The 18,460-nt window shown below is 40.9% G+C and overlaps 1 protein-coding gene across 2 annotated transcripts in view; it reads right to left on the bottom strand.

Moving 5' to 3' along the window:
- Nucleotides 1–15,818: 15,818 nt before the first annotated feature.
- The window catches only part of LOC139553395 (potassium channel subfamily K member 10-like), a 48,342-nt gene continuing 45,700 nt past the window's right edge, over nucleotides 15,819–18,460 (bottom strand). For both annotated transcript variants that reach the window (XM_071365675.1, XM_071365674.1), the window contains exon 7: nucleotides 15,819–18,209. In XM_071365675.1, coding sequence (XP_071221776.1) covers nucleotides 17,610–18,209 — 600 coding nt within the window. In that variant the 3' untranslated portion in view covers nucleotides 15,819–17,609. The remainder of the gene's footprint in view (nucleotides 18,210–18,460) is intronic.

Here is an 18,460-nt window from a genome sequence, read left to right on the forward strand (position 1 = left end):
GCAGACTGAAGGAATATGTTATTGAAGAGTGTGAATGTAAAATGTTACAACTGTGGTGGGGATCCTATTTCGAAATTCCCTGAGTGGCCTGTTAGGGTGAAAGAGGTTGAGGTCTCAAGTATCAGGGTTGTACAGCAAATATCCTATCTCCTACAGTTCTGAAGAAGATATGGTGGTGGATGCACCACAACCAGCTGCAAATGTTATATGTCAATCAAGGGATCTGGATACACTTATTGTGAAGAAGGTGGATTTTGTAGCATTTATATAGTCTGTGTAGGGAGCTGATTAAAACCAAAAAAGCAGGCTGATTTAGTTGAATTAATATTTCGTTATTGATAGTTTGTATGGATTTTTTTTTTTTTACCCCGCAATTTTTCCTTTTTGGATCTTTATCCATCTGTACAGTAGGTGGCGGAATGCACATATAATTGTTGCGAATTCCATTATACCAAAGAAGAGATGTGGGAGAGCTGGTGAAACGAAAGATGGCGGAATGGCGGATGATGAAGTGGATTCTAAAAACAATGGCAGTAGAATCAAGGAGAATTGGATTATTGTCCAAAAGAATGGAAAACGAAGCAATACTCCAATTCTCCTTGATTCTACCACCATTGTATTCAGAATCTACTTCACCATCCGCTTCCGCCATCTTTCATTTCACCAGCTCTCCCACATCTCTTCTTTGGTATAATGACATTCGCAACAATTATGAGAAGTGATGAGAATGACCCTTTGTATCTAGTAGGAGTACGGTTTGTTAATGAGGAGCAGCTGAGCAGAGTACCAATCTTGAAGAAACCATTTGAGTTATCTAAACTGGTGGAGAGAGTGCTTGGTAGAGTGAAGGATGTGAGGATCACGAGAGGCGGGCTAGGTTCGATTTTTTTGTCCTTCTGCGGATCAGAAGGAACATGCGTTGTGTCTGAACCAATTTGATAAGTTTGAAGTGTTGTTTGTGTCTCTTCGGAATAGGGCATCCCTCACGGGGGTTATATCTGGCATCTCGTGGGAAGTCGATTTTGAAGAGATGAAAAATATTCCGGGAGTGATTGAAACACTTTTGATGAATCGTGTGGTGAATGGTGAAAAAGGGAAGAGTCTATCTGATCTTTTTGTTTTTTGGAGTCTCCCCTACTCAAGTGCAGTTGGGGTATATAAACTACAGAGATATGTTGCAATTGTGGTGGGAACCATGAAGCCACGTCTTTCGAATGCACCGCAAGAGTGAAAGAGAGGTGGCCAAAATCAGGGCTGTCAAGAGCTTTTCATATGCAGCAGCTGTGAAAAGGGTTGAGAGTGTGAATGGTGCACCAGAAAAGTCCATGGTGGTGGATAGGCCTTCACTGCAAGCTGCAGGGGTTGACTTTCACCAGCAGGAGCCAGACATTTTAAAGGTTAAGAAGGTGGCCTTTATAGCTATGGTGATAAATGCCACTGCCAAGATGGAGAGCAGGTCCAGGAAGATAGAAATCATTGTGGATGTGGCGGAGCGATTCCTGGGGCTGAACGATTTCTCGGTGAAGGAGCTACATGGAATATATTCACAAGCAGTACCTCCCTCTCGGGCCCTACAGCCTGAGAAGGAAGATATGGAGATTTGAAAGAAAGAAGGAAGAAGTGGGAGTTTTGTTTTGTCAATGTACTATGTTTATTTGGGTGGATTAAGTTAGTTTCCCAATTACGTATGGATTTTCTTTGTACCTTGTTTAGGTTTCAACCTGTCCAGTTGGTGGCGGCAATACACCTTTTGGGGTTGTAGCCCGCCATAAAACCCACAGAAGCAGACGAAGAATACAAACGAAGAAGACCGACACATCCAAGCTGTCTATTTTCATCCCCTGACATATTCCTTTGAACCTGTTCGTCGTTGTCCCCTAGTATTACTGTCAAGTCCTTTTGCGCAAAATAATGTAGTTGTAGACAGATTACACTGCAGGCTGAACAATTGCGAGTAATACACTTGTGGCAACTGCACTGCGATGCCCACTGTCGATATGTTGCAAATAAGCAGCCCTACATGACCTGGGTGTAATAAACAGCAGGTACCATAATGTACTAGGCATTGTTTACATTTTAGAAGCGCTAGTAAGGAGTTAGCTAGCTAAATATAGATTATCCTGCATTGGCACAGCCCTGTTTGATCGTATTGATGTATATTGATTAAGTGAAAGTGAATATGTCATAACCGGCAATGAATGTAAACAAAACCTAATCTGAGGCAGTGCGTTTGTTTGCTAGGAAAACTAGCGAAATAACTAAGTGAAGTCTGGTAAATTGTCGCCCCCCACAAGTTGCCAAGATTGTTAGTTAGATAGTTGTTTACAACCACTCACGTATTTTGCTGGCGACTGTAATGACAGGAGCGTTTGACATTTTACAGATCGTGACACAATCCAGTTTCAGTGCATATTTTTTTTGTAGGCTACCTTGCATCCATTCCAAGATCGCGCACAGTCTGATAATCTATAATTAGCTATTATCTTATTACCATACTTTTGATTACTGTTACAATCAAGTATTCTATTGTAAGGACCTCGTGAATTTCTTACAATAAGGGCGCACTTAATAATCATTATGCATATTTCAGTCTTTACAGATTGAATGCCTATAGGCCCTATAGTATAGGCCCTATAGTATAGGCAATTCACCATGTGGGCAAGAGGACAATTGGGGAAGAGGAACAGAGTGCCTATACCTGGCTGTGTGGTGCATGCAATCCGATCACAATTCACTTCTGAGGAGTGCTACAGATTTGAGTATGCTTTTTATGATTGAAACATTTGACCTGCTCATGCAGCCTACTTTACATGTTGTTTATTCTTCATCTATTTTATGCAGCCTACTGTAGTAAATTGTGTAATGAAAAACAAAATGGCTATTACGTATGAATTTCTCCATGCTAAATGTCTTTAAGCAATTTCATTTATTCCACCACCACCAAATTGTTCCCTATAGAGTATATACGAAAGGCTGCCTCTCGAGCTGTTCTCATTTTAGGTATGACGTCTGCAGAGTGCGCACGCGAGCACCTTTTCAAGTTCACAATTATTGTAAGGAACTAATGGCGCTTTCAAGTGCTTTCCAACTGGAAACTCAGGGGGGAAAAGCAAGTTCAAATCATGACGTCAGTGATTTTAAGGTCGGAAAGTACAGAATATCTCACCACCATGCATTTCCATCTCCTCTCTCCTTTATTCCTTTCTCGAGCGTGCAGAGGGGCTGTCAACAGTTTAGTGAAATATGTTTCGTTGCAAAAACCTGTTACTGTCGATATTCCTGAACAGATTCCTCTTGGTTTCCCAAATTAAGCACTGGGTAGCTGCAGCAACAGGGTTGGAGAGCCCATGGCATACAGCGCTTGGGCGGAATATCACCTGTTGCGCAGCGAGAGCATGATCCTCCAACAGTAATTCACGCGTGGAGTGATATGTGTTCTTATGTTCATTTCTCAGCTGCTCATACTCCTCGATAAAACCAAAGTAGGCTATCCAGCATCATTGAGAAGCGGACCGGCTGGAAAGCGTGTGGCCTTCACTCGCTATTCGCGTGCATAGGGATGACGTATATTTTTCCCCTGACCCTTTTCCTGCCCATTTGATAATGGGACATTCTAAATCAAAACTAATTTTACATATTAGTAAAGGCAAAATTAAATTGAGAATAGTCTGATAGGTGAAAATGTGATCACTTGATGAGAGAACAGCTGTGATGCCTGAGGCAAGGAACCGAGTGTAAGCTTTTTATCTTTCTTTTTTTTACTTTCTCAAATCATCAATAGCCTATAGTTGCACCATGCAGACCATATATTTTTTTAGATTTAAGACATTTTAAGGTTTGTATCATTCACAACTAAAGTTGCCAAATAACTCTAAATCTAGTTTATAGGACCTGTTGTAAATGATCACTTTTATGCTCAACATAGCCACTTCATATGCACACTAACTCAAGAATGGGAGAAATATCCTCTCTATTTTATTCAGCTAAGTTCAATTATAGTCTTCTTACTATAAAATCATATAATATACAGTGCATTCGGAAAGTATTCAGACCCCTTGACTTTTTCCACATTTTGTTATGTTACAACCTTATTCTAAAATTGCTTAAATCGTTTTTTTTGTGTGTCATCAATCTGCACACAATACCCCATAGTGACAAATCAAAACAGGCTTTTAGAAATGTTAGCAAATATAACATTTACGTAAGTATTCAGACCCTTTACTCAGTACTTTGTTGAAGCACCTTTGGCAGCGATTACAGCCTTGAGTCTTCTTGGGTATGACGCTACGAGCTTGGCATACCTGCATTTGGGGAGTTTATCTCATTCCTCTCTGTAGATCCTCTCAAACTCTGTCAGGTTGGATGGGGCGCGTTGTTGCACAGCTAATTTCGGGTCTCTCCAGAGATGTTCGATCAGGTTCAAGACTGGAATCTGGCTGGGCCACTCAATGACATTCAGAGACTTGTCCCGAAACCACTCCTGCGTTGTCTTGGCTTTGTGCTTAGGGTCGGTGTCCTGTTGGAAGGTGAACCTTCGCCCCAGTCTGAGGTGCTGAGTACTCTGGAGCAGGTTTTCATCAACGATCTCTCTGTACTTTGATCCGTTCATCTTTTCCTCAATCCTGACCAGTCTCCCAGTCCCTGCCGCAGAAAAACATCCCCACAGCATGATGCTGCCACCACCGTGCTTCACCGTAGGGATGGTGCCAGGTTTCTTCCAGATGTGACACTTGGCATTCAGGCCAAAGAGTTCAATCTTGGTTTCAAGATTCAAGCGTGCTGTCATGAGCCTTTTAATGAAGAGTGGCTTCTGTCTGGTCACTACCATAAAGACCTGATTGGTGGAGTGCTGCAGAGACGGTTGTCCTTCGGGAAGTTATCCCATCTCCACAGAGGAACTCTGGAGCTCTGTTAGAGTGACCATCGGGTTCTTGGTCACCTCCCTGACCAAGGCCCTTCTCCCCCGATTGCTCAGTTTGGCCGGGCGGCCAGCTCTAGGAAGAGTCTTGGTGGTTCCAAACTTCTTCCATTTAGGAATGGTGGAAGCCACTGTGTTCTTGGGGACCTTCAATGCTGCAGACATTTTTTGGTATCGTTTTCGAGATCTGTGCCTCGACACAATTCTGTCTCGGAGCTCTACGGACAATTCCTTCGACCTCATTGTTGGGTTGTTTCTGACATGCACTGTCAATAGTGAGACCTTATATAGATAGGTGTGTGACTTTTCAAATCATGTCCAATCAATTGAATATATCACAGGTGGACTCCAATCAAGTTGTAGAAACATCTCAATGATGATCAATGGAAATGCACCTGAGCTCAATTTCTAGTCTCATAGCAAAGGGTCTGAGTACTTATGTAAATAAGTTATTTCTGTTTTTATATGTAATACATTTGCAAAAAAATCTAAAAACCTGTTTTTGCATTGTCATTAGGGGGTATTGTGTGTAGATTGCTGAGAATTTTATTTTTTAAATAAGGCTATAACGTAACAAAATGTGGGAAAAGTCGAGGGGTCTGAATACTTTCTGAAGGCACTGTAAAATAATGGCACGGGACTTATAAGCATATTATGTCAGCTAAATGAACAAGCCTATGGCATGAAGCATAGCCAGATAACAACATACAGTAGGCCAAATCCTATTTTCCTCATTTATATTTTAGTAATTTATCAGACGCTCTTATCCAGAGCAAGTTACAGGAGCAATTAGGGTTAAGTGCTTTGCTCAAGGGCACATCTACAGGTTTTTTCCCCCACCTAGTCAGCTTAAGGATTCGATGTAGCCAAAGCTTATAGGGACCCCTAGGAAACACTTATCAGCGCTTTAGTTCCTACCCTGTCACAATAACTCCTCCCTGGCATTTTAATTAATTGTCATCTCAAACAACACTGTATACAAAGTGCCCACTATTATATTCTAACTATAGAATTAGAATAGTCATTCTATTTCCATGATTCCAACATTTTTGTTCTAATTCGCAAGTCAAATCGCAATTGCAAAATTTTTATTTAACTAGGCAAGTCAGTTCAGAACAAATTCTTATTTTCAATGACATTCTAGGAACAGTGAGTTAACTGTTGTTGTTCAGGGGCAGAATGACAGATTTTTACCTTATCATCTCGGGGATTCGATCTCGCAGCCTTTCAGTTACTAGTCCAACGCTCTAACCACTAGGCAACCTGCCGCCCCGGTATTTAGTTAAAAATAAGTCCTAGATTATTTGCCCATATTGTTCAGCTCTACGTGGCAGTGTGGAAATTATCTCAATTGAGCAGTGGTGTAAAGTACTTAAGTAAAAATAATTTCGGTTAGTACTTAAGTCGTTTTTTTTACTATTTTTATCTTTGACAACTTTTACTTCACTGGATTCCTAAAGAAAATACTGTACTTTTTACTCCATACATTTTCCCTGACACCTAAAAGTAATTTTGAATGCTTAGCAGGACAGGAAAATGGTCCAATTCATGCACTTATCAAGAGAACATCCCTGGTCATCTACTGCCTCTGATCTGGGGAACTCACTAAACACAAATGCTTTGTTTGTAAATCATGTCTGAGTGTTGGAGTGTGCACCTGGATATCCGTAAATAAAATAAAAAAATTCTAAATGGTGCCATCTGGTTTGCTTAATATAAGGAATTTGAAAATATTTCTACTTTTACTTTTGATACTTAAGTACATTTTATCAATTACATTTACTTTTGATACTTAAGTATATTTAAAACAAAATAATTTTACTCAAGTAATATTTAACTGGGTGACTTTCACTTTTACTTGAGTAATTTTCTATTAACGTATCTTTACTTTTACTCGGGTATGACAATTGGGTACTTTTTCCACCACTGCAATTGAGTGCAGGAAATGCAGAAATTATAAAAGTGCTGAAATTTGTTATGGTTGAAGTTGAATTGAACAGTATAAAATAATCAGAATGGAGAAGGCCTAATTGAAATCACTTAGAATGTATGTGTTGCCCCCCTAGGATCACTCACTACTCATAAAGCAAATGTACAACTTTTATTATTAAAAAACTAAAAATACCGTCATACCGTCCATTTTTTTTTTTAAATACCATGATGTAATATTTTGGCCATATCGCCTAGTCCTAATTCAGCCTCATTTACTGCCTTTTTTAAAACATAGCTGATATGGCTGACTTGCTTAAACAAATGTGGTTTCTACTGACAATTGAGATTTACAAACTATGGATAAGGGAACATTGGAGTGGAACAAGAGGCAATCCGTAATTTCGATTAATACATTAATGAGCGAGCTAAGACATAGTCAGTATAACTATTTGTTCAGCACTTTTGAAATGTAGAGCGCCAGAATACAGAACATGGGCCATTCTTACAGTTTTCTCCCTGTACACCAAGTCAGAACCTTAGGATAAATAAAGGGGGCATATAAGCAGACAAGGAAAACTCTTACAATATTCGATGATGACATTTCTCTAATGTTAAGTTATAAGGGGGAAATGGACCACATTATTAGGGTGAGGCACATGGGCTACAAACAGCTTACTACACAAAGTACACTTAGTATTACCAAAGATTTTTATAACTTAACCAAGATTGACCACAGCCTGTCGTTTCCAATGGGATCAAATTAGCAAGAGTGGGCAGAACAAGCAAGGAGGGGGGAGGTAGGATTTTTTGCTCTGTTCAATTTGAGTCATTTGTAATTACAAATATCCTGGCTATACGTTCTATCGCCATGGTTGTGGTGTATTCTGTGTTCTAGACCAAGGTTCCCCAACTGGGCCGCAAGTTATTATTATTTTTTTTTCAATTCAATCATTTTCATTGTTGGAAGACTGTAAAAACACCAAGAAATCAGCTCCACGTTATTTTAATTAAGGTTTGATATTATTATGTTTTAGACAAAGATATCTGTTTGGGCTTCTTGCAGTCAATTTGCAGTCTACAAATAGTTTGTAATTATGTTCAGGCCCCTCGACCATTCAAGAAAAAATCGGCCTGCGGCTGAATCTAACATTAGTTGATCCCCGTTCCTGACATTTTTTGTACCTTTTTACATTGACGATTCATGGTATGTACTTCTTTGATAACTGCATCTTAATGCATTTTTGTAATACATTCAATTGTTTTTAAATGGATACATCCTGTAGTCCTCATATTTCAGAGTAGTATTCTTTGATATACGTTATGGTTTAATGGTAAGTTTAATTACACAACACATTGTATGCTTGGGTTTCCAACTTGGCACCTCTGCTCTAATTTGACTCAATTAATTTAATGCTATAACATTGATTGCATGAATCAGCTCTGTGTATTGTTAGTTGCATATGGTTCATTTTAGAAACGTGTTTCATTTTAGTGACTGTCACGACTTCGGCCGAAGTTGGTCCCTCTCCTTGTTCGGGTGGCGTTCGGCGGTCGACGTCACCGGCTTTCTAGTCACCACCGATCCATGTTTCATTTTCGTTTGGTTTTGTCTTGATCATACACACCTGGTTTCCATTCCATTAATTATGTTCCTTATTTAACTCTCTGACTTCCCTCTCTGTTTTGTGCATTATTGTTTGTCATGTGGGTTCGTGTATTAGTGCTCTGGAATATTGTGTTTGTTCCTTGTTTGGAACTTTACTTTTATTTTGAGTAAATTTGGACTATTACTCATATCTGTGTCTGCACCTGACTCCGCATTTTTCCATTCACCAACACCCTCACAGTGACAGAGAATTGTGACGCCTAGGCTCACTACCTGGCTAGACCCAATGACTTATATATACAGTGCATTCAGAAAGTATTCAGACCCTTTGACTTATTCCACATTTTGTTACGTTACAGCCTTCTACAATTGATTAAATAATGTTTTTATCAATCCACAGGCAATACCCCATAATGACAAAGCGAAAACAGATTTGTAGAATTTTTTTGTACAAAAATAAAAAAACATTTTTTACATAAGTATTCAGGCCCTTTGCTAGGAGACTTGAAATTGAGCTAAGGTGCATCCTGTTTCCAGTGATCATCCTTGAGATGTTTCTACAAGTTGATTGGAGTCCACCTGTGGTAAATTCAATTGATTGTACATGATTTTGAAAGGCACACACCTATCTACAGTACCAGTCAAATGTTTGGACACACCTACTCATTCAAGGGTTCTTTATTTTTTTAAATTTTCTACATTGTAGAATAAAAGTGAAGACATCAATACTATGAAATAACACATATGGAATCATGTAGCAACCAAAAAAGTGTTAAACAAATCAAAATATATTTTATATTGAGATTCTTCAAAGTAGCCACCTTTTGCCTTGATGACAGCTTTGCACAGTCTTGGGATTCTCTCAACCAGCTTCACCTTGAATGCTTTTCCAACAGTCTTGAAGGAGTTCCCACATATGATGAGCACTTGTTGGCTGCTTTTCCTTGACTCTGCGGTCAACTCATCCCAAACCATCTCAATTGGGTTGAGGTCGGGTGATTTTGTAGGCCAGGTCATCTGATGCAGCACTCAATCACTCGTATTTCTGGTCAAATAGCCCTTACACAGCCTGGAGGTGTGTTGGGTCATTGTCCTGTTGAAAAACAAAATAAATTCCCACTAAGCGCAATCCAGATGGGATGGCGTATCACTGCAGAATGCTGTGGTAGCCATGCTGGTTAAGTGTGCCTTGAATTCTAAATAGATCACTGACAGTGTCACCAGCAAAGATTCCCCCACACCATCACACCTTCTCTTACATGCTTCAGTGCTTCGGTGGGAACCATACATGCAGAGATCATTCATTCACGTACTCTGCGTCTCACAAAGACACGGGAGTTGGAACCAAAAATCTAATTTTGACCCAAAGGACAGCTTTCCACCGGTCTAATGTCCATTGCTTGTGTTTCTTTGCCCAAGCAAGTCTCTTATTATTATTGGTGTCCTTTAGTAGTGGTTTCTTTGCAGAAACTATGACTATGAATGTGTGAATCAGGCAGTCTCCTCTTAACAGTTGATGTTGAAATGTGAACTCTGTGAAGCATTTATTTGGGCTGCAATTTCTCAGGCTGGTAACTCTAATGAAGTTATCCTCTGCAGCAGAGGTAAGTAGCTCTGGGTCTTCCTTTCCTGTGGCAGTCCTTATGAGAGCCAGTTTCACCGTAGCGCTTGATGGTTTTTGCGACTGCACTTGAAGAAACGTTCAAATTCTTGAAATGTTCCCAGATTGACTGACCTTTATGTCTTTAAGTAATGATGGACTGTCGTTCCTCTTTGCTTTTTTGAGCTGTTCTTGCCATAATATGGACTTGGTATTTTACCAAATAGGGCTATTTTCTGTGTTCCAACCCTACCTTGTCACAACACAACTGATTGGCTCAAACGCATTAACAAGAAAATTAATTCCAAAAATGTACTTTTAACAAGGCACACCTGTTAATTGAAATGCATTCCAGGTGACTACCTCATAAAGCTGGTTGAGAGAATGCCAAGAGTCTGGAGGTGATTACTACATGATTCCATATGTGTTATTTCAAAGTTTTGATGTCTTCACTATTATTATGCAATGAAGAAAAAAAAACACTAAAAACTTGAATGAGTAAGTGTGTCCTAACTTTTACTGGTACTGTATAGGTCCCACAGTCGACATCTGCATGTCAGAGCAAAAAACAATCCATGAGGTCGAAGGAATTGTCCGTAGAGCTCTGAGACAGGATTGTGTCGAGGCACAGATCTGGGGAAGGGTACCAAAACATTTCTGCTGCATTGAAGGTCCCATAGAACACAGTGGCCTTCATCAATGGATGAAGTTTGGAACCACCAAGACTCTTCCTAGAGCTGGCCACCTGGCCAAACTGATGAATCGAGGGAGAAGGGCCTTGGTCATGGAGGTGACCAAGATCCCGATGGTCACTGACAGAGCTCCAGAGTTCCTCTGTGGAGATGGCAGAACCTTCCAGAAGGACCCCCAACTCTGCAGCACTCCACCAATCAGGTCTTTATGGTAGAGTGGCCAGAGAGAAGCCACTCCACAGTAAAAGGCACATGACTGCCCGCTTGGTGTTTGCCAAAAGGTACCTAAAGGACTCAGACCGTGAGAAACAAGATTTTCTGGTCTGATGAAACCAAGATTGAACTCTTTGGCCTGAATGCCAAGCCTCACATCTGGAAGAAACCTGGCACCATCCCTACGGTGAATCATGGTGGTGGCAGATCCTAAGCACACAGCCAAGACAACACAGGAGTGGCTCTGGGACAAGTCTCTCTAATTGTCCTTGAGTGGCCCAGCCAGCGCCCGGACTTGAACCCGATCGAACATCGCTAGAGAGACCTGAAAATAGCTGTGCAGCGACGCTCCTCATCCAACCTGACAGAGCTTGAGAGGAAGAAATTCCCCAAATACAGGTGTGCGAAACTTGTAGCGTCATACCCAAGAAGACTCAAGGCTGTAATCTTTGCCAAAGGTGCTTATACAAAGTACTGAGTAAAGGGTCTGAATAGTTATGTAAATGTGATATTTCTGTTTTTTTAAAGTAAATTTGAAAACATTTCTATAAACCTGCTTTTGCTTTGTCGTTATGGGGTATTGTGATGTCGTTATGGGGTATTGTGTGTAGATTGATGAGGGGGAAAAAATATATTTAATCAATTTTAGAACACGGCTGTAACGTAACAAAATGTGGAAAAAGTCATGGGGTCTGAATACTTTCCGAATGCACTGTACACTAGATGAGTACCGGGCTGCTGTTTTGAAGCCACCGCGGCTCCTTGGCACTTCCCCACCGTGGCAAAAAATATTTTGGAAGCTATAAAGATTAATTTATTGATGTTTACATTTGTTTTTGCACATTTATTTTATTATAGACACCTTAATGCTGTGTTGCAATGGTGCCTCTGGAAGTGGGTAACCAAATAAAAGTGTGACTTTCGTTTGGTAAAATTGTTGGGGTCTAAAATCTCCCAAATGGCCTGCCTGGCGAAGGATATGTTATATGAGGAACAGTGATATACAACTCTGAATGACCTAAAATTATAATGCCCATGTCGATAATTCAGTCAGGCCAACCTAAGCTGCACTGTGCAAATAGGCTAATAGTAGGCCTACTATTGAAACAGATGAATGAGGCTGTCAACTGAGTCAGAAATTCACAGGTTTCTGATGCTTCTCATTTCTTTCAGGATTTCTCTGTCAAAGTCACACTTTTGTAATAGAAAAACTATCAAATTGGATGTTCTAAACCCATAACAATGTTTAAATCACATCAGGAGACCACTTTTTAGGTCTGGAAGAAAATCAAAGAAATTGTTTGGTTTGCAGAGTTTCTGTAGCACATGAGATTAAGTTTTCAGTGGTGGAAAAAGTACCCAATTGTCATACTTGAGTAAAAGTAAAGATACCTATATTATCACAATTTGTGGTGCATCTTTAGCTCTACCCTCTTTCTAAATTTCTAATGGATATTTCCATCAGAAAGTTGGAATGGATTTTCAGTCCATCACTCCACTAGTAAACCTGAAAGCATAGTCAACAGGATTGGGTGAGTACTGGGTGGGATGTGCTCATGAGGGCTTGCATGGAAACACCACTGGACAAAGCCACCCACCACCATATTGCTGGTAATGTGTCCGAAACGCCCAAGAACTGTCTCTCTCTGTCTCTTTCTCTCTCTGCAGCTCCTGGTCCAATGCATGGTCCCATCCCCTCAGTGTCATTTACATCCCTTTAATGGAGGAGCAACCGTGAGCCACCGGCACTGCAGCGACTTAGCATGATGAATATCATTCACTTCTGTTTGACTTTAATCAAGGACCCTTTTTAAAATTGAGTCACTTCCTTTACAATAAGCAGTGGAATGCATACAGAGATCATAGCTTCATATTCAGCTAGGGGGCATGTTTTCAAATGTGGTCCCATCAGATTGAACCAATATCTAAGAGGACTGTAAATCATAATTCTACCTCCAAGACTTTGTTGCTATGCTTTTTGTGTATGAAGCACTTTCTGTGTCTCAAGAAATAGTTGAATTAATTTGTCATTGTTTCCAGTCTGCCACAGTATGCAATTTGTTTATCACATGCAGAGGCTTTGGCCTTTTATTTTAGATGGGTAATGCTGTCAACCAGGCCTTTCCACATGCTCCCACATGCCTCACTCTGTGGCCCTGTCATGTGAGGTCAGCCCTGTGGCCCTGTGGGTACCTGGGACCACGGCCCGGGGGTGCAGCTGTGACTCCAAATGTGAGTTCAGTCCGGCTCACCCCAGAGTGAGCTCCAGGCTCCAACACTGAGCATGCATGGCAGGGAGAGAGTCAAAAGGCTGTGGTCCAGACAAACATGCCTGCAGACAGACAAGAGGGTCTGAACCTAAAGATTAAAAAAATATATATTATTGCTCAATGCTAAACGTGACTATTTGGCATGTAAGTAAGCTATATTATAAACTGGGTGGTTCGAGCCCTGAATGATGATTGGCTGACAGCCGTCGTACATCAGACAGAAAACCACGGGTATGAAAAAACATTTATTTTCACTGCTCTAATTGCGTTGGTAATCAGTTTATAATACCAATAAGGCACGTCCGGGGGTTTGTTGTATATAGCCAATATACCATGACTAAGGGCTGTATCCAGGCACTCCATGTTGCGTCATGCTTAAGAACAGCCCTTAGCCGTGGTATATTGGCCATATACCACACCCCTTGGGGCCTTATTGCTTAAATACACCATGAACCACTGGGTTTCTTTATGCTCAGCAGCTAAGCCTGCAGCCTAGATAAAGCAAAGGAACTGATAGGGAAAGGGAACTGACCAGAAGATAATGTTAGATTGGCAGACAAAAAAACAGACAGAGATTGATAATCAAATTGATCTATATGCCAACTACTACTAATAATGATCAGATAATTACAATGGATCTAACACCCATAGATTATTTATCCAGCCAATAACATCAGCAAATGCCTCCCCAAGGTGCCTCCCCAACCTCCACAAGGTGATTGTGTTTTGTCAGCACATGGACTTTTCCCTGGCTAGTCGGGGCACCTGCTACTGCTTCATTGTTACCATTGATTACCGGTTTCAAGACGTAAATAAATGTTGTAAGAGCACCAGCCAATTCATCTTGGTTTATCAGTGGAGGGAAAGAGACAAGGGAAGGCAGGCAAGTGGAGGACACTTCAACCTTGAAGGCAGCAGCAGCCCCCACCTCTCTGATAACCCAACCCCTTCTATTAGATAGAATGTTTTTTTATTATTTAACTAGGCAAGTCGGTTAAGAACAAATTCTTATTTTCAATGACGGCCTAGGAACAGTGGGTTAACTGACTTGTTCAGGGGCAGAACGACAGACTTTTACCTTGTCAGCTCGGGGATTCGATCTTGCAACCTTTCGGTTACTAATCCAATGCTCAAACCACTAGGCTACCTGCCGCCCCAGGTATGGCTTTCTCTCCCTATTCTATTCGGTGTCTTGATTAATTCCCTTTCTGTTGCAGTCAGCAGGTTTTACTGGATCCAGCATGAGACACCACGAGTGACCCAAGCTGCGTGTAAGAGACACAGTCAGAGCACTGGGGTCCGGAGTATTATCAGCAGTTAGCGATGTTCTGCACAATGTCAGGAGATGTTCTTTCTGTCGTTACCTATGCAACATATTATACATTATTATGTTGTTATTTCTTTAGCATTAAGCTGTTTCTTTTAACTGGTATCTTGTAGATCCCTTATCATTTGTTTTGTAAAGGCTGAACTTGTATAACGTAAGCTACTAAGCTAATTCATTTCAAACCATCTACTCTACTTTTTCTCTCTGGTTCCTCACAAGGCCCTCCTTTCGCAGATGTTGTTCTGCAGCATCTTTCACATGCAGTACAGCATGAGAGTGATAATAGACTGCTGGGAAACCACCGTTTAAATCCAATTAATAATGTGTTTCAGGAACACTCCCTAAACACAGAATGTCTGTGTCTTTAAAAAGTACACACACACACACACACACACACACACACACACACACACACACACACACACACACACACACACACACACACACACACACACACACACACACACACACACACACACACACACACACACACACACACACACACACACACACACACACACACACACACATTTCAGGGGCAGAACAACAGATGTTTACCTTGTCAGCTTGGGGATTTGATCTTGCAACCTTTCAGTTACTAGTCCAAACGCTCTAACCACTAGGCTAACTGCCGCCTCACTATCTGCCGTCATACAGTAGATATATCAAAATTTTTCCTGGATTTACTTCACTCACTCAACAATGTGACCGGAATATTTAAATATTGAAAAAAATCTGTCTACAGACAGAAACAACATAACACAATCTGAAGTCATATGGGTCTTTAAGCAATGGAAAAACAACATTGGGTGTGGATACGGTGGGAATATGTGGGTCTGAGCAAGTGTGATGTCATTAATGTTTGTTGAAATGTATGTAAATGTTAAGTTGTCTATTGTTTTCGTCTATGTATGTTTTTTGTTGATTTTCAAATACAATATAAAAAAAAACTGTGACCAGAAAGCAAAGCTAGCTTAGTAAATCTATTCTAGAAGTCAAATCTGATCATTTCCTTCAGCAGAAAATCTAATTATGGTCTCTTTAAGTCTGTTAATTACAAGTTTGGAAATAATGGCGGTTGGGGACTTTAAGAGACTTCTGGGAGTCTCACATGACACGAGTGATAAGAAGCCATTTCACAACATCAGCTTAATTTTCCTTAGTGATATTTATTCCCAGAAAGGCACTCACTTCATTTGATGTAATGTTTGCACAAAAAAGACTGAGCAAGGAAAACCACTCTGGTTCTTAGAAAGGTCATTATCATGGTAAGCCATTTTTATGATAGAATTCAAGAAATAGAGGTTACAACCAGTACTTACATTATTCATTATCAGGACTACAAGCTTTTCAGTCAATCCAATATGTTATTGTTGTTGTTGTTGTTGTTGATATGATGAGTGAGCCTAAGTCCCGACAGCATCTGTTCCTTCTTTGACTATGCAGAAGACCAGAGGGACCAAAGACAGAATTCAATGTTCCACCGTAGAGGAACATAACTAGACTACCAAAAATCCAATAATCATGTGTTCCCTTATTAAATAATGGAAAGGCTAGCTCATTCATACCTAAAACCATTATGTAATTGTTTTTGACAGAGTAAAAGTTGTTACCACCATTCACATAATTAGTGTTTTTGATTAATGAGTACCCACTGGGCACAGTTAAAAGTTGAGTGAAAAAAAATGAAATTCCCTTACGTTGATGACTTTTGCAAATGCAACAAGTTTTTCACGTTCATTCAATGACATCACGTAGATTTTTTGGGTTGAAATTACATGGAAACAACATTGATTCAAATAGTTTTTGCCCAGTAGGTAAAGCTTTAGGAAGCACATCAATGACAAAAACATAGCAAAGGACCAAAAACATTAGTCATCTGTAAAGTGGCTACAACCCATAAGGTAAAGTTCCTGCCTCAGTATAGGTAAATGCAATACTTGATCTGATTGTGTGAGGGAAAAACACTAACACATACGTACATGTAGCGTATGGTGGACAAATATAATTGTATTCTCTTTTACTGTGAAAAAAAATGAATTGCAGAAATTGATATTACATAGATACTGTACACAGACATGCTGTGTAAAATACAATTAATAAAAAACATGAAATTCATAATCAATCTTAAATGACAGAATAAAGTAACAAAATGTCACACTAATAAATCGTTCCTATGATGTGCAGAATGAACTGGGTCCAATGGTCATCAAAACCTTATCAGTAAAAGTAGATTAAATTGAATCGTTCCTTTGAGATCAGATTGACCCCAGCCCTTAACATCTCTTAATTGTTTCTAGTTCCACTAACAGTACAGAGTGAATTCAGTACATTTCATTTAGTTAAAATTACAACAAACAGGACAGCTCGCCCTGAGCTTTCAAGTTTTCAGACTTCATGTTGACTGCATTGGTACACCAATTTTGTTTCAAAATCATATACAATCAGAGTGTAGTGTAGGGGTTGTTTGTTATAAAATATGAGTAGATTATCCTTGGGCTACATTTCAAAACCAATGTAGGAATAATTGTTGACAGTTTATTTCAGTAAATGCACACATTGTATATTGATCCAATTCCCCCTTAAGTCATATTTGTTGCAGTCCGTTCATCAGCCAGGGCTGAAAGTATAGCTTGTGTGAAATGAATATCAATAAGTAAGGTTCAATATCATTGGTGAAGATTTCACTAGGACGGTGCATATTTAGTTTTTTACCCAAGGACTACAGAGATTCAAATAACCAACTCATCTTATTTGAAGTGCTAGGGCAAAAAACTAAACGTGCACCCAGGGGGTCCCCAGACCGGGTTTAGGAAACCCTGCACGAGTTCACTGGGTTACTTGCTCACATAAGCCTTGGGTAAAAAAGAGAAGCTATCCCACATTGCGTCTGCTTTTTTGTCGGTTGGGGGTGGGGTGGGGTTGGATAGGAAGTAGGGTGCTCTGAAAAGAAAAAACAACAAGGCACAATTTGAGACATCAAAATAGGGACTTTTCTGGGGCTCAAGCTCTCTTCCTTCCAACATTCTATCGTTCTCTCTTTCTTTGGCCTCAGCATTCGTCTGCATACTCTATATTCGTTGAGCTGGTATTGCCTTCCTTCCTCTCGCCCCCTTCCTCTTCCTCCCCCACCTCCACCTCTTCCACCTCTTCCTCCTTCTCCACTCCCTCCTCCTCCCTCCTCCTCTCCATCGCCTCACAGGCCCTCCGCACGTCCTCAGGAATGTTCCTCTTCAGGTCGCGGTTCTTGTGTCTCTTGGCCAGCTTGGTGAGGGAGCGGAAGCGGAGGTTGAAGAGATTATCCTCTGACGAGGCCTGCTGTGTCTGCTCGCTGCCTCTCCGCTGGTCATAACAAAGATCCCCTGCCCCTTTCGACCTCAAGTTATTCAGCTTGGTGTCGATACTCTCCTGGGAGGAGGTTTTGAAGCGGCCCTGGTCCAGGCTGGCAAACACAGCCCTCTTCTCTAGGGAGAGCATGTCCAGGGAGTGGGCCCTCTGCTCCAGGCCCAGCTGCCTGCGCTCCATGCTGCGGATGGTGGCGGCCCGCTGCAACTTGTCATGGATCTCCACACTCAGCCGCCTCCGCGTCTCTCGGAACTCGGCCCGCACGTTGGCCTTCCACTCAGCCGCATGGACCTTGAACTCCCCCACCTGCAATTACACAAAGATGGAGAGTCATCAGAGACAGGAGGGTGGAAGGGGTGCATTACATCACAGTTGTTGGATCTTCTACAAATTCCCCTTCAGACAAAAGCCTAGCTCCTTCCATGGGAAGCCAATACCACAGTATCCATCCATACTGTGTGTACAGATAAATAGCTTAGTAAGCTCACTATTAACACGTCAGCCTGAACACTAATGACTGCATCTCTAACCACTTCTCACACACAGCTGTCTGTCGG

Source organism: Salvelinus alpinus, chromosome 25 (genome assembly GCF_045679555.1).
Source record: "Salvelinus alpinus chromosome 25, SLU_Salpinus.1, whole genome shotgun sequence".
NCBI lineage: Eukaryota > Metazoa > Chordata > Actinopteri > Salmoniformes > Salmonidae > Salvelinus > Salvelinus alpinus.